This window comes from Eubalaena glacialis, chromosome 15 (assembly GCF_028564815.1).
Source record: "Eubalaena glacialis isolate mEubGla1 chromosome 15, mEubGla1.1.hap2.+ XY, whole genome shotgun sequence".
Taxonomy (NCBI): domain Eukaryota; kingdom Metazoa; phylum Chordata; class Mammalia; order Artiodactyla; family Balaenidae; genus Eubalaena; species Eubalaena glacialis.
The window spans coordinates 52,985,023-53,006,764 of NC_083730.1; the positions used below are offsets into that span (position 1 = coordinate 52,985,023).

At 37.2% G+C, this 21,742-nt stretch overlaps 1 protein-coding gene across 1 annotated transcript in view; it reads right to left on the bottom strand.

Annotated features, from left to right (window-relative positions):
• Positions 1–21,742, bottom strand: part of TTC39C (tetratricopeptide repeat domain 39C) — a 109,476-nt gene that overhangs the window by 50,951 nt on the left and 36,783 nt on the right. The window contains exons 2-4 of the mRNA XM_061169572.1: positions 10,928–10,976; positions 3,040–3,168; positions 565–679 (exon numbers count right to left, since the gene is read on the bottom strand). Of these exons, the coding sequence (XP_061025555.1) occupies positions 565–679; positions 3,040–3,168; positions 10,928–10,976 (293 nt within the window). The remainder of the gene's footprint in view (positions 1–564; positions 680–3,039; positions 3,169–10,927; positions 10,977–21,742) is intronic.

Below are 21,742 nucleotides of genomic sequence, written 5' to 3' on the forward strand. Positions count from 1 at the left end.
TGAGAACCTCAATTCCAGTCTATGCCACTCAAGGTATTAAAGCTACAAAATCCTGGAAAACATTTGTCTTGGGCAAACTAAGTAAGAAATCAGTTTATATTCCTCATTAAGGGTTGTTAAAATGTAGGTCATTCAAGTATGTTAGGAAGTCTTTAGTACGCACTCAGGCCTTCAATAACAATTTTCTGAGTAACTTAAACCGGTTATATTTCACTTTAAAGGGTTATTATCACAACTTGATTCCCACAAAGAAGAAAAAAAAAACCCATCAATCTATCAATCTGTCTAAGGCACTGGTAATATCTCTAAGTATGACAGACTATCTGGATACAAGAGGACGAAACAGATTTTGGAATTAAAACATCTCTACTAAACACACATTAAGCACATGTGGTTTCAATTTCTCAAGTAATAAATCAGGATCACGCCCCAAAGAGATGCCACATGTTTTCAAAGATTGAAATACGAGGCGTTCTTAATAAATTAATTAATTAATTAATAAAAGGTATTACCAATTGTGTCCACTGAATAGCAAAAGCCATTAAAAACAATGCTTCAGCATACCTGACAATTCTTGCTTTACAAATGAGAGCACAGCCAAGTAAACTTGACAGTCAGCTATGATTATCTGCCTCTGAAGCCGATCAACCATAGAAGGGGTGGATTTTCGGACATCAACCTGTTTGGTGGGAAGAAAGTACACACTGATAAATCACAACCAAGAACAATATTCCTTCCAAACAACTATTACTTTATTGTGCAAAATAATTTCACGCAGGGAGTGTGAAACAGCAGTTGCTGAAATCCAAGACCAAATTTACACTCTGAGCCTGGTAGTTCTATCCTCCCCCATTAAGTCCAGCTTTATTTTGTTAACAATACATTGATGAAGAGGCTTGTAACTCAAAGACAAATACTCTAAATGACAGAAACTGAGTTCATGGGAAACATGAAAGCCCACACACAACTTCGGAGTTTTACCTTTTTGAAAACAACTTAAGTTCTTACTTATCCAAAATAAAAAATCACTGAAGGTACAAAACATTGCCCCAGGTAAACAACCTGAAAAGCCACTTTGCAGCCATCTGCCTTCAGGAAGGACCGATAGTATTAGGGTTCATTCCTTTGGTGCACGCAACCGAGATGTGAGGGTTGGAAACTGATTACATGTTAGTTAAGGAGAAAACACCCTGGAATTAAAAATTATCTCTGAATGAATCACAAATTGAACTTGAAATTTAAGTCATAATCTCTAAAGGTGACTACCTCTATAAAATATGAAAAAGTAAAACCAAAAAACCCTACTTTTTAATAAGATTTTGGTTTTCATCGTAAAGAATGCTAAACGAAGAAAATTCGCTCTGAAATAGAACAGTGCATTCTTAAGCTTGAACAAAATAGGTTAGTTTTCATATGCTTTCACAGTGATATAAGAAATCATAGGATTTTTCCAAATATGACAAAAGTATACATAATATACATGACAAAATGGCTGGCTTCTCTTTTTTCTAGATTAGCAGAATTCACCATGGTCACTCTTGTTCCTGATCTAGTTCCAGCACCCATTACCCTGTTTGCTTAAGCAAATGTCAATCTATTGATGCTTCTGTTTTCTCTGCTTGTAATAACATCTACTCTGCAAGGCTGTTGGAAGGGCTAATGAGATACTGTATGTGAAAATGCTTTTTAAGCAAGGACCCATTACAAATGTTGATTATTAACGTATATGCTGGGCCTGGTACTAGATACTGAGCACAGACATGTAAATTAGCTTACAGTCTAATGAGAGAATGCTGATGACCACGTAATGCAGTAAATGCTCTGAAGGATGAAGTACAAGGAACTATGGGAACCTGTAGGAGACACACTAATAGGCTTGGGGGCTCAGACAAGAGTCTCTAGAGAAAATGACATCTAGGAAGAACTAAAGAATGGATATGAACCAGGTCAAGAGGCAGATGAATGTTCCAGGCAGAGGAGAAGTCAATGACAAGTCAGCCACATTAAGGAGTTTGGATTTTAGTGCAATGGCAGTGGTAGGGGGCGGGGACACTGAAAATGAAATCAGCGATGTTTAATTTGCTGATTTATATTTATATTATACTTATATTTATAATATATAATATTAAATTTATATTTATATTATACATCAGCGATGTATAATACATCTTAGTGACTGTATTTTGGAGAAGAATTACAGAACAGTGAGACTGGAGGCAGAAACGCCAGTGAGGGTTTGTCTTAGGCAAGTGGAGATAGTGGCTGGCCCAGGGCATTGGCAGGGGAAGTAGATGAATTCAGGACGTATTTAACAAAGAGTCAACAGGACTTGGTCACTGACTGATGTACAGTTTGGAGAAACGAGAAATCAAGGAGAACTGTGGTGTTCTCTCCTTCTGGAGTGTCAGGAGACAGTACTCTGGGCCCATCAGTGGCTTCCTTATGGCGGACACCATAAGCAAGAGCAGAGGTGAAGCCACCTGGAGTGACATAAAGGAGCAGAAATGACAGGTGGCTTTTGCTGACTGTAACCGACAGACTGGTTTGTCAACTAAACAAGTGACACATGTGACTCCCCTGGGTGCTCCAGAAACATCAGAGGTAGGAGGATGCCTCTCAAAGTCTAGAACTTTTGCACTGAAAGGTGAAAGAAAAATCAGGAAAAGTGGATTATGATATCATTGTGACTTTATTTATAACCAAAGGCTGGGGAGCCCTGGGCTTTAAAAGGAGGTAACAGCTAAATTCCTGAATTATGCCAATGCAACATATCTGAAATACATATATGAAAACCTGCAAAAGCCCTTGCAGCATGGTCCACTGTGGAAGAAGATAATTTTAAGATACCAAAAGAACATGCACTGAAAAGCTCTAATGATTAAAGGGAGTTCTATTGCTTTAAGAAACATGCTTTACATAATCAAAAGCTGTAAGAAACATTTAGTGCTTTAGCCATGTTCTAAACACCAAAAACCAAGTAAATAAACAATGTTCTAAGTAAGCAGCACATAGTTCATAACTTAAAGACATAGTACTTACATTCTTCTTAATTTTATTCTTGATTGTTTCAATTACTCCAACCTCTTCACTTTCACACAGCTTTTCTGTGGTTTTTAAGTCGTCACATGCCAACTGCATTTTTTCTTCCTCAAATGTCATCATGGCATTCTTCCAAGAAAGAAATAAGGAAAGAATGAATCAGTAAGTGTCTGAAAATTTAGGCCAATTTATTACAACACAACTCCAAACTAGGGGGAAAAACCATCTAAATGATTTATTGCCAGTAAAAGAATCAGAATGTTACAGCATACCCTATTCATTAAAAAAAAAACCCTATAGGGCTTCCCTGGTGGCGCAGTGGTTGAGAATCTGCCTGCCAATGCAGGCAACACGGGTTCGAGCCCTGGTCTGGGAAGATCCCACATGCCGCAGAGCAACTGGGCCCGTGAGCCAAAACTACTGAGCCTGCGCATCTGGAGCCTGTGCTCCGCAACAAGGGAGGCCACGATAGTGAGAGGCCCGCGCACCGCGATGAAGAGTGGCCCCCGCTCGCCGCAACAAGAGAAAGCCCTCGCACAGAAACGAAGACCCAACACAGCCAAAAATAAATAAATAAATAAATTTATTTAAAAAAAAAAAAAAAAAAAAAAACCCTATAATCTCAATATGAAATAAGAACATACCTCTATTACACCAGCATGAAAAAATGTATGGTAACAAATGTCCTTGCAATTACTGTTCTACATTTTTTTGTTATTAAACACAGTAACAAAAAAAATTATACAATTTCTGACTGGTCCACTTAATTCAGTTTTTAGAACACAGCCTCACTGAAAGCACTTTCTACCCACGCATGGATCCCTGGGTTCATCAAGGACAGCACAAAACGCTAATGAAACATCAGCTAGTAGGTACTACTTTGAAAATTATCAATCTTTTCAGGGACAGCAATTCCAATGGGCTCACTTGTAAGGAACCCATTTTTTATTGTCTCCAGTGAAAAATTCCACTGGCAGCTTGTTTCCAAGCACCTGATCCTGGTAGATTTTTTCAGGTCACATTTGACTGGTAGAAATGATCCCTTGCTTTGTGACCACCTAGAGGGGTGGGATAGGGAGGGTGGGAGGGAGATGCAAGAGGGAGGGGATACGGGGATATATGTATACGTACAGCTGATTCAATTTGTTATAAAGCAGAAACTAACACACCACTGTAAAGCAATTATACTCCAATAAAGATGTTAAAAAAAAAAAAAAATGATCCCTTCTCTACTGAAAACCTGCTACTTTCTCCCAGAAGAATTGAGGTTTCTGAGATGAACGGGCTACAAGGGTAGAGACAGGACACCAGGTTCTTGGAAGGACCTAATTAAAAGCATCCAATTTTCTACATTGCCCAATTTATTTTAAAACCTAACTGCAACCTCTTCTCTCAATTCCTAAATATTAATATTCAAAAATGCAAAAGTAACCGATAAACTTCAAATCTGCTAATTTAACTTGTCTTCCAGTCCACATTTATTCAATAATTTTAAAGCAAACCTTTATTCTCCAAAGTCTGACTTTTTTTTTTCTTTTCAACTCTAATGCAGTTTTTTTTTTTACTTAAAAAATTTTTTTTCCTAATGTTTTCTTAATAATTTTTTCCTTATTTTCTATTTTTAAAAAATTAAAAAAAATTTTTTAATAAGTTTTTTCATATTTTTTATTTTAAAAAATTAAAAAATTTTTTTCTTAATAAATTTTTTCTTAATTTTTTTTTCTTATTTTTTATTAATAATTGCTTTATTTTATTTTATTTTATCCTCTTTCTTTCTTTCTTTCTTTCCATTTTTTCTCCCTTTTATTCTGAGCCGTGTGGATGAAAGGCTCTTGGTGCTCCAGCCAGGCATCAGGGCTGTGCCTCTGAGGTGGGAGAGCCAACTTCAGGACACTGGTCCACAAGAGACCTCCCAGCTCCACGTAATACCAAACGGCGAAAATCTCTGAGAGATCTCCATCTCAACATCAAGACCCAGCTTCACTCAACGACCAGCAAGCTACAGTGCTGGACACCCTATGCCAAACAACTAGCAAGACAGGAACACAGCCCCACCCATTAACAGAGAGGCTGCCTAAAATCATAAGGCCACAGACACCCCAAAACACACCACCAGACGTGGACGAGCCCACCAGAAAGACAACATCCAGCCTCATCCACCAGAACACAGGCACTAGGTTCCCTCCACCAGGAAACCTACACAACCCACTGAACCAACCTTAGCCACTGGGGACAGATACCAAAAACAACGGGAACTACGAACCTGCAGCCTGTGAAAAGGAGACCCCAAACACAGTAAGATAAGCAAAATGAGAAGACAGAAAAACACACAGCAGATGAAGGAGCAGGGTCAAAACACACCAGACCTAACAAATGAAGAGGAAATAGGTAGTCTACCTGAAAAAGAATTCAGAATAATGATAGTAAGGATGATCCAAAATCTTGGAAATAGAATAGACAAAATGCAAGAAACATTTAACAAGGACGTAGAAGAACTAAAGAGGAACCAAGCAACGATGAAAAGCACAATAAATGAAATTAAAAATACTCTAGATGGGATCAATAGCAGAATAGCTGAGGCAGAAGAACGGATAAGTGACCTGGAAGATAAAATGGTGGAAATAACTACTGCAGAGCAGAATAAAGAAAAAAGAATGAAAAGAACTGAGGACAGTCTCAGAGACCTCTGGGACAACATTAAACGCACCAACATTCGAATTATAGGGGTCCCAGAAGAAGAAGAGAAAAAGAAAGGGACTGAGAAAATATTTGAAGAGATTATAGTTGAAAACTTCCCTAATATGGGAAAGGAAATAGTTAATCAAGTCCTGGAAGCACAGAGAGTCCCATACAGGATAAATCCAAGGAGAAACACACCAAGACACATATTAATCAAACTATCAAAAATTAAATATAAAGAAAACATATTAAAAGCAGCAAGGGAAAAACAACAAATAACACACAAGGGCATCCCCATAAGGTTAACAGCTGATCTTTCAGCAGAAACTCTGCAAGCCAGAAGGGAGTGGCAGGATATACTTAAAGTGATGAAGGAGAAAAACCTACAACCAAGATTACTCTACCCAGCAAGGATCTCATTCAGATTTGATGGAGAAATTAAAACCTTTACAGACAAGCAAAAGCTGAGAGTTCAGCACCACCAAACCAGCTTTACAACAAATGCTAAAGGAACTTCTCTAGGCAAGAAACACAAGAGAAGGAAAACACCTACAATAACAAACCCAAAACATTTGAGAAAATGGGAATAGGAACATACATATCGATAATTACCTTAAATGTAAATGGATTAAATGCTCCCACCAAAAGACACAGACTGGCTGAATGGATACAAAAACAAGACCCATATATGCTGTCTACAAGAGACCCACTTCAGACCTAGAGACACATACAGACTGAAAGTGAGGGGATGGAAAAAGATATTCCATGCAAATGGAAATCAAAAGAAAGCTGGAGTAGCAATTCTCATATCAGACAAAATAGGCTTTAAAATAAAGACTATTACAAGAGACAAAGAAGGACACTATATAATGATCAAGGGATCGATCCAAGAGGAAGGTATAACAATTGTAAATATTTATGCACCCAACATAGGAGCACCTCAATACATAAGGCAAATACTAACAGCCATAAAAGGGGAAATCGACAGTAACACAATCATAGTAGGGGACTTTAACACCCCACTTTCACCAATGGACAGATCATCCAAAATGAAAATAAATAAGGAAACACAAGCTTTAAATGATACATTAAACAAGATGGACTTAATTGATATTTATAGGACATTCCACCCAAAAACAACAGAATACACATTTTTCTCAAGTGCTCATGGAACATTCTCCAGGATAGATCATATCTTGGGTCACAAATCAAGCCTTGGTAAATTTAAAAAAATTGAAATCGTATCAAGTATCTTGTCCGACCACAACGCTATGAGACTAGATATCAATTACAGGAAAAGATCTGTAAAAAATACAAACACATGGAGGCTACACAATACACTACTTAATAACGAAGTGATCACTGAAGAAATCAAAGGGGAAATCAAAAAACACCTAGAAACAAATGACAATGGAGACACGACGACCCAAAACCTATGGGATGCAGCAAAAGCAGTTCTAAGAGGGAAGTTTATAGCAATACAAGCCTACATCAAGAAACAGGAAACATCTCGAATAAACAACCTAACCTTGCACCTTAAGCAATTAGAGAAAGAAGAACAAAAAAACCCCAAAGCTAGCAGAAGGAAAGAAATCATAAAGATCAGATCAGAAATAAATGAAAAAGAAATGAAGGAAACAATAGCAAAAATCAATGAAACTAAAAGCTGGTTCTTTGAGAAGATAAACAAAATTGATAAACCATTAGCCAGACTCATCAAGAGAAAAAAGGAGAAGACTCAAATTAATAGAATTAGAAATGAAAAAGGAGAAGTAACCACTGACACTGCAGAAATACAAAGGATCATCAGAGATTACTACAAGCAACTCTATGCCAATAAAATGGACAACCTGGAAGAAATGGACAGATTCTTAGAAATGCACAAGCTGCCGAGACTGAACCAGGAAGAAATAGAAAATATGAACAGACCAATCACAAGCACTGAAATTGAAACTGTGATTAAAAATCTTCCAACACACAAAAGCCCAGGACCGGATGGCTTCACAGGCGAATTCTATCAAACATTTAGAGAAGAGCTAACACCTATCCTTCTCAAACTCTTCCAAAATATTGCAGAAGGAGGAACACTCCCCAACTCATTCTACGAGGCCACCATCACCCTGATACCAAAACCAGACAAAGATGTCACAAAGAAAGAAAACTACAGGCCAATATCACTGATGAACATAGATGCAAAAATCCTCAACAAAATACTAGCAAACAGAATCCAACAGCACATTAAAAGGATCATACACCATGATCAAGTGGGGTTTATTCCAGGAATGCAAGGATTCTTCAATATACGCAAATCAATCAACGTGATACATCATATTAACAAATTGAAGGAGAAAAACCATATGATCATCTCAATAGATGCAGAGAAAGCTTTCGACAAAATTCAACACCCATTTATGATAAAAGTCCTGCAGAAAGTAGGCATAGAGGGAACTTTCCTCAACATAATAAAGGCCATATATGACAAACCCACAGCCAACATTGTCCTCAATGGTGAAAAACTGAAACCATTTCCACTAAGATCAGGAACAAGACAAGGTTGCCCACTCTCACCACTATTATTCAACATAGTTTTGGAAGTGTTAGCCACAGCAATCAGAGAAGAAAAAGAAATAAAAGGAATCCAAATCGGAAAAGAAGAAGTAAAGCTGTCACTGTTTGCAGATGACATGATACTATACATAGAGAATCCAAAAGATGCTACCAGAAAACTACTAGAGCTAATCAATGAATCTGGTAAAGTAGCAGGATACAAAATTAATGCACAGAAATCTCTTGCATTCCTGTATACTAATGATGAAAAATCTGAAAGTGAAATTAAGAAAACACTCCCGTTTACCATTGCAACAAAAAGAATAAAATACGTAGGAATAAACCTACCTAAGGAGACAAAAGATCTGTATGCAGAAAATTATAGGACACTGATGAAAGAAATTAAAGATGATACAAATAGATGGAGAGATATACCATGTTCTTGGATTGGAAGAATCAACATTGTGAAAATGACTCTGCTACCCAAAGCAATCTACAGATTCAATGCAATCCCTATCAAACTACCACTGGCATTTTTCACAGAACTAGAACAAAAAATTTCACAATTTGTATGGAAACACAAAAGACCCCGAATAGCCAAAGCAATCTTGAGAACGAAAAATGGAGCTGGAGGAATCAGGCTCCCTGACTTCAGACTATATTACAAAGCTACAGTAATCAAGACAGTTTGGTACTGGCACAAAAACAGAAATATAGATCAATGGAACAGGATAGAAAGCCCAGAGATAAGCCCACGCACATATGGTCACCTTATCTTTGATAAAGGAGGCAAGCATATACAGTGGAGAAAAGACAGTCTCTTCAATAAGTGGTGCTGGGAAAATTGGACAGGTACATGTAAAAGTATGAAATTAGAACACTCCCTGACACCATACACAAAAATAAACTCAAAATGGATTAAAGACCTAAGTGTAAGGCCAGACACTATCAAACTCTTAGAGGAAAACATAGGCAGAACACTCTATGACATAAATCACAGCAAGATCCTTTTTGACCCAGCTCCTAGAGAAATGGAAATAAAAACACAAATAAACAAATGGGACCTAATGAAACTTAAAAGCTTTTGCACAGCAAAGGAAACCATAAACAAGACCAAAAGACAACCCTCACAATGGGAGAAAATATTTGCAAATGAAGCAACTGACAAAGGATTAATCTCCAAGATTTACAAGCAGCTCATGCAGCTCAATAACAAAAAAACAAACAACCCAATCCAAAAATGGGCAGAAGACCTAAAGAGACATTTCTCCAAAGAAGATATACAGATTGCCAACAGACACATGAAAGAATGCTCAACATCATTAATCATTAGAGAAATGCAAATCAAAACTACAATGAGGTATCATCTCACACCGGTCAGAATGGCCATCATCAAAAAATCTAGAAACAATAAATGCTGGAGAGGGTGTGGAGAAAAGGGAACACTCTTGCACTGTTGGTGGGAATGTAAATTGATACAGCCACTATGGAGAACAGTATGGAGGTTCCTTAAAAAACTACAAATAGAACTACCATACGACCCAGCAATCCCACTACTGGGCATATACCCTGAGAAAACCATAATTCAGAAAGAGTCATGTACCAAAATATTCATTGCAGCTCTGTTTACAATAGCCAGGACATGGAAGCAACCTAGGTGTCCATCATCGGATGAATGGATAAAGAAGATGTGGCACATATATACAATGGAATATTACTCAGCCATAAAAAGAAATGAAATGGAGGTATTTGTAATGAGGTGGATGGAGTTAGAGTCTGTCATACAGAGTGAAGTAAGTCAGAAAGAGAAAAACAAATACAGTATGCTAACACATATATATGGAATCTAAGGAAAAAAAAAAAAAGGTCATGAAGAACCTAGTGGCAAGATGGGAATAAAGACACAGACCTACTAGAGAATGGACTTGAGGATATGGGGAGGGGGAGGGGTGAGATGTGACAGGGTGAGAGAGTGTCATGGACATATATACACTACCAAATGTAAAATAGATAGCTAGTGGGAAGCAGCCGCATAGCACAGGGAGATCAGCTCGGTGCTTTGTGACCACCTAGAGGGGTGGGATACGGAGGGTGGGAGGGAGGGAGATGCAAGAGGGAAGAGATATGGGAACATATGTATATGTATAACTGATTCACTTTGTTATAAAGCAGAAGCTAACACACCATTGTAAAGCAATTATACTTCAATAAAGATGTTTTAAAAAAAAAATGCAAAAGTAACCGATAAACTTTAAATCTGCTAATTTAACTTGTCTTCCAGTCCACATTTATTCAATAATTTTAAAGCAAACCTTTATTCTCCAAAGTCTGACTTTTTTTTTTCTTTTCAACTCTAATGCAGTTTTTTTTTTTTTTTTTTCTAATGCAGTTTTAATTTTTGGAGAGGTCTTTCAATTATATTTTTATTTTAAAAAGGATTTTGGTTGGAAAAAATATAATGCTCTAGAAGATATAAGCATTTAATCTTTAAAATTAGGGGAGGGTATCTCATAAGTGTTGGTTAATAAGCAAAAACTTTGTTCCAGTTTTAAACTGTAAAAGATCTTCTACAATAGTGTATCTGTACAGCAGGTAACCACGAAAAGACATACATTACATATTTGTTTCCCTCCCACCAAAACCTCTTCCCACATCAACTTACCAAGAAACTGACAAAGCTGGCTCCAAAACTCATTAATGGGCTACGATTTCTGTTAAGAAAACAAAATAAAATTATTTTTATTGTGAAATTTTATTTTAAAAACATTTGATATATCAGGATCACTATATATTGCCAATAATTGGACAGAAGTCGTTAAGGTCTTCACGCCAATTAAATTACCCTAAGAAAAAAGTAGAAGAGGCAAGAAGTTCACAGGTCTGTCCACCAGGATAGAATCTCCCCCGCATCTGATTCTTCAAAGCAAGGAGAACAAGAAAGTCACATTATAATTGACATTGCTTTAGTAAACCAATCCAACATCTGAAAACACGTGGCTAAAGGAAGATGATTAATATTCATTTTTTTAAAATTTTATTTATTTTTTTTGGCTGCGCCGTAAGTGGGATCTTAGTTCCCTGACCAGGGATTGAACCCACAGCCCGGGCAGTGGAAGCACAGAGTCTTAACCACTGGACCGCCAGGGAAGTCCAATATTCATTTTTTTAAAATTTTTATAAATTTTTAAAATTGAAGTATAGTTGATTTACAATGTTTCAGGTGTACAGCAAAGTGATTCACTTCTACGTATATTCTTTTTCAGATTCTTTTCCAGTATAGATTATTACAAGATATTGAATATAGTTCCCTGTGCTATACACGTCCTTGTTATCTGTTTTATATGTGGTAGTATGTTTCTGTTAATCCCAAATTCCTGATTTATCCCTCCGCCCCTTCCCCATTTGGTAGCCATAAATTTGTTTTCTATGTCTGTGAGTCTATTTCTCTTTTGCAAATAAGTTCATTTGTATCGTTTTTTAGATTCCACATACAAGTGACATCATGATATTAATATTCATTTTTAAAATGCAAAACATGTTCAAAAGTTTCCACACATAAATTAAGTATTATTTTCAGAGTAGATCAAAGGGTTTTACCACTAAGCCAGACCTGGCAAACTCACTTATCCCATCCAAAGAACTTTAAGAATACCTCCCTAGAGTCAGTCATCACCCTGCTGTAATACACAGTCATTATCCAATTTTATATTTAAACCAAAAATAGGAAGCCAAGTCAAACTAATACTAACTCAAAGAATATAAAAATATAAACATTCTGCTTCAAATTCACAACCAGTACAAAATTCCAAATCTCTGTGGATGGCGCTAAAAGAGAAAGCAAGTTGTAACTGCCTTCTTAAAAATAATTGTACTGATTTTGTTATTATGTAAATAATATATGGTCATTATAAAAAAAAAAAAAAGCCAAGAACAATGTATTTAGTCAATCCCCTACTGGAGATTTAGTTTAAGTCCAAGGTGACCATGTGTGTATTTGGTGGAGGTATGTATGGGAAGAAGAGAGTGCACATTTAGATGGATATATGCATACGTACGTACACACATATACCGCACGCTCAGAGCAACATCTTTGTACATGTAATCTGCAGGGAGTCCAAATGTATTCTTGGGATAAACTGCTAGAGGTAGCACTGCAGGGTCAAGTGGGATGCACATCCGTTTTCCTCTTGGATGGTGGGGGTTATGTTGGGGGCAGGGGCGGGGATCAGGAACTCAAATGATTTGGAATGTTAACCCTCTGCTACAATTTTTTTCCATCTGCTTGGTACCTACTCAAATTCTACAGTGAAGAAGAGCTTGTTTACCCCCACTGCATAGGGTATTAAACCTCCAAGAATTAGGAAGGTGCCGTGACGGGTGAAGAATCCCGCACCAGCGCTCACACCCATGAACCAGCTCCAGCAGCCCCTCCCCAAGCACGCGGCCCAGGCTCCATCCTCCCAACTCTGCACCTGATCAGACGTCAGCTCTCCACTCCAGGGCTCTCCCCGGATGTGCCATTACAGGTTTCCACCCGCTACATTATAACCTGGTTTGTGTATGAGGGTCCCCTCTAGAATGCTCTTTTCTGCCTCTTCTCCCTCACCATTATGCCTTACACACAGCAGGCATCCAACAACCATGAATCAGTGAAGGAATGAAAGAGCTCTGCCTTTCAGGAACGTTTCAATCAAGAGCTGATCAGCCCAGCTTCCCCGTCTTTGCCCGCTTAGCCATTAGCCATTTGAGAAATGAAAAGACGCTGAATCAAGGGCCTAGTGCTGCTACATTTGCTTCTTGTTCTGGACTAAAATTAGGTTTCTGAGAGCCCAGGCTATTAATGATTCATGGTGCCCTAGCCTAGCCCTTAGTACTTCACATACTATCTTCTCATTTAAGTGACAAATCAGCCCCAGAGAAACATTTTTCCCTCCTTGAGGTACTGTCTCCATAAACCCCAGGGCACCTGGGTGCATTAGCCACTCGATAATGAACTGACGGAGAAGCAGGAATCCTCGTGCTGCAATGTTACCTGGTGCTGTAAGAGCTTCATCTAACAAGGTTCACTTGTTTCCTTCACCTGATTTTATTTTTTTTTAACTCAACATGACCCAGGTGATCCTACATTAACTTACCTCCTCTAAATCAACTGCGGCCCACACATGTTTCCACATAAAACGTATTCAATTTGGAGATTTGGGAATGTTTCCAAAGAGTACAAGGATCATTACTTCAACACCGATGCTGGGGGGATCATTACTCCAACACCGATGCGGGGGGCGGAGAAGGAAGAGGCTCACACTGGGAACCAATGACCAGCACAAGGGTGGAGGCGGGGAGCGAGGTATCAGGTAAAGGTTGAGTATAAAGGTAAAGCATTAGAACCAAAAGACAAACCTTTCTGAATACCAGAAGGTACATAAAGGAGGTGGGGGGCAAGTGAAATAGACCACCTCGTGAAAACCTCACTTATTTAAAAGAAGGGAGGATCTAAATTCATATACATACGTGCGATATTGAAAAAAAAATAATGGTAAAGTTAACCCATAAACATGTTTTTTTAACGGATACTTACAAAGTGAGGGAGGGATAAGGAAGAAGAAACAAGGATAGAAACGAACCTTCTTTGTATATACCTCTTGTTTTGTAGATTTGACTTTGGAACCATGTAAATATTGTATATGTCATAATATCAAATTTTAATAATGCAATCCCTAAAAATTCAAATGTAAAGTGAATTAAATGTACCTAAATGCAAACCCAATTGGTAAAATAACCACACAGAGTAGAAGTATTCCAAACTACTTTAAAATACAGTAATCTGACAGCACATCCCTATTATGAAATACCCTTAAAAACAGACCCCAAAAGATTGCAAAAATAATTTTTGTTTTCAGTAATCATATTTTTACCAGTCAAGTTGGTACCATTATTCTACAGCTGTTGGGTATGTAGTTTGTGATAAAACAATGCATAAGTACGTTGGTGTTTTTTGAAACCAAGGATTTTGTGCACAGGAAAAAGGATAAAGTTAATTCAAAGCCAAGAAACAATGACCACCCAGTAGTATTCAGCATGGTCCGGCACCCTCTCTAAATACATTAAGTAAAAGATCCACAAAGAGATGGCTGACTCAAGCTCAGGGGCAAGAAATGTTCAACAGCCTAGAATATTGTGTTATAACAGAAAGCAAGGAAGTTTAAAAACTACCTTAGGCTCTTGAAGAGATTCAAGCCAAACATGTAACAATTTGATCACCAATGAGGTACAAACAGCAATGGATTGAAATATCAAATAATTTAAAACCGTAAATTCATAATGATACTTTTTAGTTAAAAAACAACTCAACAACTCACTGGTCGCCTATGGAGGATCCTAGAGAACCAATTCATTATTTTGAAAACTGTTAAAAAGGGGAAATAGCATTTACCACACCTTTTCTCTATAAACTCAGTAACCAATCAGACGTGGGGTGGGTCTCTTTACAAAAATGTCCTGGGCTAATAAATGAAAAGCAAATGACAGAATCAGAGTATCTCGTTTTGTAGCTGCTCCTAATCAATTAATGGATACAGACAGTGATCATAAAGACAGGGGACAATATTAAACTGATACCATCAGCAAAATCCAAGCTGTGGGAGATTCTACATGACAAAGATGCTAGTTTCTTCAACAACAATAAAAAAAATGTAAAGGTGAAAAAAGAGACTGAAAGGGAGCTTGTAAAATATAAAACAACTGGGACATAAGAGACATAAAACAACAAATATCCTGCACGTATCCACACACATACACATAAACACATATATACACATACACTAGCAACAATTAGAAAATGAAACTTAAATTATCATTCACAATAGCATGAAAATATTAATAGCTAAGGATAACTCTAACAAAAATGTGCAACACTGCTTCACTGAAAACTCAAGACATTGCTAAGGAAAATGAAAACTCTAAATCAGCATTTTGCAACAGTGGCATTCTTAACATTTGGGGCCAGATAATTTTGCTGGGTGCGGGGGCGGGCTGCACTGTGCACTGTAGGATGTTGAGTAGCATCTCTGTCCTCTACCTACATGATGACAGGAGCACAAGCCACTGCCTCCACCCACCCCCACCCCCCAAGGTGTGACAACCAAAATGTCTCTAGACACTGCCAAACGTCCTACTGGGGCAAAATCAACTCTGGTTGTGAACCAGTAACCTAAATAACGAGAAATACAATTCTTATGGATTGGAAGACTCATTACTGCTGAGATATTATCTTCTCTTAAACTGAACTGTAGCTCCAATGCAATCTCAAGCAAAATCCCGGGGGGTGTGTGTGTGTGTGCGTGTGTGTGTGCGTGTGTGTGTGTGTGTGTGTGTGTGTGTTTCAAAAGGTTGATTCTAAAATCTACATGGAAAAGCAAAATACTTAGAAAGGCCAAATCAAATTTAAAGAAGACCAACAAAGCTGTCTCAAGCAAAATCCCTGTGTGTGTGGGTGTGTGTGTGTGTGTGTGGGTGTGTGTGTGTGTGGGTGTGTGTGTGTGTTGACAGGTTGATTCTAAAATCTACATGGAAAAGCAAAATACTTAGAATGGCCAAATCAAATTTAAAGAAGATCAACAAAGCTGGAGACCTACATTACCCAATATCAAAACAATTAAAATTAAGCATTTCTGGTCACTCATAAGAGACTGAAAAAGGCAAATACACATATCAAACAAAGAGCTCATCTTGAGAATACATACATAAAGAACACCCATAAATCAGTACAAAATGACTGGCAACCCAGTAAAAAAAAAAAAAAAAAAAGGGCAGTCTTAATAGGCACTTCACAAGAGAGGATATCCAAAAGTTAATAAGCATATTAAGAAGTGCTGAAAAGCACTCATTATCAGGGAAATACAAACTAAAACCAAAAGGAGATACCAATATATGCTTATCAGACTGGCCATAGTTATAAGGATTGATAATACCAAGTGGTAACGAGGATGTGGACTAACTGGAGTCTCAAACGCTGCTTAGCAGTATCTATTAAAGCTGTGCACCTGCTCTACTAAAACTCACCCACATGCCTGATCTACTGAGCACATGCTTATCGACGATTTAGTAACTTCACTCCTAAGTACATATGTACAACAGAATTGAATTATTATGCCCCTAAAAGACATGCATGGTTTTTAATAGTCTTATCCTTAGTAGCCTCAAACTGGAAACAATTCAAATGTCCATCAACAGTAGAACAGATCAAATAATTGCAGCATATTCATTCAGTGGAATAGTTCATAGCTATGAAAAAGAACTACTGCTAAATGCAAAAACATGAATTAATCTCATAGATGTAATGTTGAGTGAAGGAAGCCAGACACAAAAGAGTATATACTGAATGATTCCATTTATATGAAGCTCAAAACCACTATTCTGACCACTAATGATGACAGAGTTCAGAACACTGGTACCATTGGGGGGATACTGGGAGCCCAAGGAAGGATGCTGGAATGTTGGAAATATCCTTTATCTGGATGTAAGTAGTTACACTGTGATATTTACATATGTATACATTCTTATATGGAAAGTTTTTCCTTATGAAAAAGAAAAAATTAAAAAGAAAAATTAAATCAGATAAATGATCATTGATGGGCATTTGATTATATTAGTGAATTAGTATTAATTTTTTAGGTATAGAAGTGGTATTATACTACATTTTAAGGACTATTTTTTTTAGAGATGTATATGATAGCATTTATAGATAAAATGATGACTGAGCTTTGTTTCAAAAATAATTCGAGATAGGAGAATTAAAAGTGACCAGAAGTATAGATAAAGCATGATTTCCCATGACTTGATAATAATTAAGGCTGGCTGACTGGAACATGGTAACTGACTAAACTATTTTATATACTTCGGAAGATGTAGGCTATTTTTCAAAATAAAAAGTTAAAAAACAAACATAAAAATGCTCCCCAAAGGTGATGTCTTTTGAAATCCTTTGATGAGAAGGACTCTAATGGTCACTGCCATAGTCTGCTTTTTGAAAATGAACCACCAGTAATGAAATGGCTTAAAATTTTCTCTCTGTATGAAGACTCTCCCAAAGGTAGGAAAATTTGAAAATACAAAGAAGCAACGGATGGTCTTTTTCTAAATTTATGAACATTGCCATGGAAATTTTAAAAAACAAAGCTTCTCCAGCAGATTAAAAATTGGACTGATGAAGATTTTGTTTCTTAAAACACTGTGGGAGGGAATGTACACATTTGATTCTCAAAGGAATATTTTTCCATTAAATAAATGGGCATAATTACAAGAAGACAGTCCCTAACCAAATATGTTTCTTCAAATGTAATTTTATCCCCCAAACATAGTGGCATTTTCCATTTTTCTGAAAATGTTCTATATTCATATAATGTTGACTTTTCTCCCCTTCAAATGTGTGGGGAGGCTGGACTTCGTATATTACCAAGGAAATCCGGGGCCATGTGACCCTAATCAGTCCATGGTAGTCACCTCATCTCATTGCAGCCCTGAGATCTCAAACCTGAGGACTAAAGAAACAGTCACCTAAATTCACACCCCCTACCCTGACTGCTCTTAAAAGGCCTGTGCCTTTTCTGTGACCCATGCTGTTTTAAAAATCACAGTCCCAGAGGATCACGGGGGTCAACTTCGTACAATCACCAATCAAGGCATCATTAAATGCTTCTCCAGAAGCCTCACACCATTCCTTCAGAAACAACTTTTGCTAACAGGACAAGTGATATCCTCTGCTCTGTCTAATATTTCCAAAAATGGGCTTTAAGGAGACTAAACTGATTCAGTATTTCACTTTTCTTTCTAAAAGTAAAGTAAAATAATGTCAACAGAAGAAAAAACCTAAGTCCATGAAGCCATTCATTGCACCATTATCCAGAATAAGGAAAACCTGGGTTTAAAAAAAACAACTGTCTACATAGAGGAAAAGCTTGGATTTGGCAATGATTTCTTTGCTATGACACCAAAGCACAGGCAACAAAAGTAAAAATAGGTAAGTTAGACTACATTAAAATAAAACATTTCTGTGCAAGAAACATAATCAACAAAGTGAAAAGGCAACCTATGGAATGGCAGAAAATATTTGCAAATCACACCTGAAAAAAGAGTTAATGTCCTGATTATATAAAGAACTCCTACAACTCAACAAAAAAAGCAAACAACCCGATTAAAAAGTGGGTGAAGGACATGAACAGATATTTCTCCAAAGATGATATACAAGAGCCAATAAGCACATGAAAAGATGCTTAACATCACTAATCATTAGGGAAATGCCAATCAAAGCCACGAGATACCACATCACACCCATTAGAATGGATACTATCAAAATAGCAGAAAATACACAAGTGTTGGCAAGGATATGGAGAAATTAGAATCACTGTGCACTGTTAGTGGGAATGTAAAATGATGCAGCCACTATGGAAATCAGTATAATGGCTCCACAAAAAAATTAGAAATAGAATTACCATATGACCCAGCAATTCCACTTATGGGTATATACCCAAAAGAACTGAAACCAGAACTCAAACAGATTTTTGTACACCCGTATTCTAGCAGCATTATTCATAATAACCAAAAGGTGGAAGCAACCCGAGTGTCCATCGATGGATAAACGGATAAACAAAACGTGGTGTATATAAACAATGAAATATTATTCGGCCTTAAAAAGGAAGGAAATTCTGACACATGCTGCAACATGAATGAACCTTGAGGACATTACGCTAAGCGAAATAAGCCAGTTACAATAAGAAAAGTACTGTTTGATTCCACATGAGGTACCTGGAGCAATCGAATTTAGAGACAGGAAGTAGGGTGGCTGCCAGGGCCTGCAGGGGAGGAGAGAATGAGCTGTTGTTTAAGGGATATAAAGTTTCAGTTCTGCAAGCTGCAAAGAGGTATGGGATGCACACCAACTGTGAATGTACTATACACTCAACTGTGCTCCTAACAATGGTTAAGATAGTAAACTTTGTTATGTATATTTTACAATTGAAAATTTTTTGAAAATGGAAAGAAGTCTACAATAGAAAAAAATGACTCATAAAAAAACCAGGCGGAATATTACAACCTAGAAAAACCCCTGACAGAATTTAATATGAAAACAAAAGCTCTGTGTACACTCTGTTCCAATATGTATAGACAATAAAAAAATGAATATTTGTTGTGAGGGGCAATAAGATTAAAGGTGATTTTGTCAATGATAAATGTGTGTACACGGCAGAATAAACAGTCACGACTGAAGCTGCACTACTAATCATCATCTCTGCCTCAATAATGTCACCATAGACATTCTCTCTATATTCAGACATCTTTTAGAGAGCAAAGTGCATCATTTAAGTCAATTTACTTGTTCTAAATACTCCCTGTGATTCAGTTGTTGCTTTGATACAATTTCTCAACAGAATATATCATCCAGCCAATCAAACAGAATAATGGGGCGACTCTATAGCAAAAAAGTCAAAGCCTGCTTACGTGGTAGTGAGTTATTCACTTAGCGACTAGCTGTGCCCCACTGTGGCTCAGAGCACCATTAACAAAAGGCTGATAGAGAAATGCCCCAAAAGAAGGAGAGAAAGACACTTAATATATGAGGTTACTCCCCAAACAGTCTGATTTTCCAAAAACAAATGCAAATGATTTAGGCATTGCTTTTTATATTACCTATATAAGCCTTGTAAATAAGATTTTAAATGCATCCCTTTCAAAATAAAAGAGAGGAAGCCAGTAGGACATCAAAAAGAACCACACATTTTCTTGCTATTTGAACTAATTATCTTATTAAAAATTTTGTTTTCATTTTTAATAGTGAAATCTTCCCTCAACCTAGCTAACTCCTCCCTACACTGCTAAGAAAAATAATAAATAGAAAGCTCTATAGTAAGTAGTTTAATAAAACCGGAGTTAAAATCTAAAACATGAAGTCACTATTAACTAGATTAAGCCTTGAAATGTTTAAATTTCAGGGGATGCCAACCACCTGAATGCAGACCTCACTTGATTTGTACTTGTGGTCCTTAACGATTGGCTCAATTTTCACTGTCCCGTGTTTCAAGTTCTCTAACTTTGAGTACACTGTGCTATCAACAGGTAAGATGAACGTGATTCTTCTGCAATGACGTCTGTTTTCCAAATATATTGATCTAACTTTTTTTTTTTTTTTAAACACTACTCAGAAATGGGAAACTCTCCCAGTGAGCTACTTGGAGGCTTCAACCCTAATCTGAAGATGTTGCAGCAATAATACAGACTGGGATGTCTGGCCTCCCTGAGCTGAAGAGCATAAAATTCTTCTCACTCATTGACTAAAGAGACGGAAAGTTTTCTCTCTCCTCACACCGTGAAAGCAAGGGAGAACAGCTAGGTTCTCAGCACCTCGTTCTTGCACTATGCATTCAACAAACATGGTTAAAGAGAGCATCTGCCGTGTGCAGAAAAGGATAAGCGTCCTCAGAAGCGATGAAGGAAAACTCCAGACCATAAGTGTAGAAAGAAAAGTTCCCTACTCCCTCAGATGGTAGCCAAGGAAAATAAAATGTGAAGTGAGTTTTCTTGACATAATTTACAATAGTTAAGAATATTTTTCAAAAGGAAAATCTAATTATTCTGAAAGCATCTTAGTTAAACTACAAATGCTTCTTTTACGTATTACATACAGCATCCCTAGGTCACATGTATGGTTGGAGAGCATCAGTGGAATGTTCCCTTTGGAAGCTTGTTACAAATTGGAACATAAAATTCAGTATGTTTTTTCTAGAAAGAATCACTTCCATAGGAATCCCAGTGGATCTATTCACTTAGCATTCACCAAGTATCATCCTCCCAAACAGATCTAAGAGTTAGGTACCCAGGTCCATGCATCCCACTGTTGCACATCTACATCTCCATGATAAATTTCCAATTTTAAAGCAGCTTCCCACAGCCCACAGCCACCTCTGAGAGCCTGCACAGGGAAGGACTGAAGTGTCAAGTTTATCCAAGTCAAATGATTAGGAGAGTGATTAAGAAATCAGGCCCAACAAAAGCAATACAATTTACTATCAGAGAAATAATGGGGGGTTTTCCAGGCTGCTCTTTGTTTCCATCAACAAAGTTATCCAGGAGAAAACTATACTTTTCTTTTTTTTTTAAAAAAAAACAGATCTTTAATTTGAAAATCATATACCCAAGTCATAACCAGATAACATTCTGCAGTTTAAAAGAAAGTAAATGAAAAGTGACTTCTTCTATACATGGTATTATAGGAAAAACTCTAATTGTTTCGTTCATCCATACAAAATATATTTGCTGATGATAAAGCATACAGCAGGCACTGTGCTATGCACTGGAGATACAAAGAGAAACACTCATAGCTCTTCATGGAGCCTACACAGTCCAGTTTGGCTCCTAGAAACACTGCAGTAATAAATGGTGACAGAAAGTGGGTAGACGGTTGATTTTACTCAAAGTCATCCTTTGT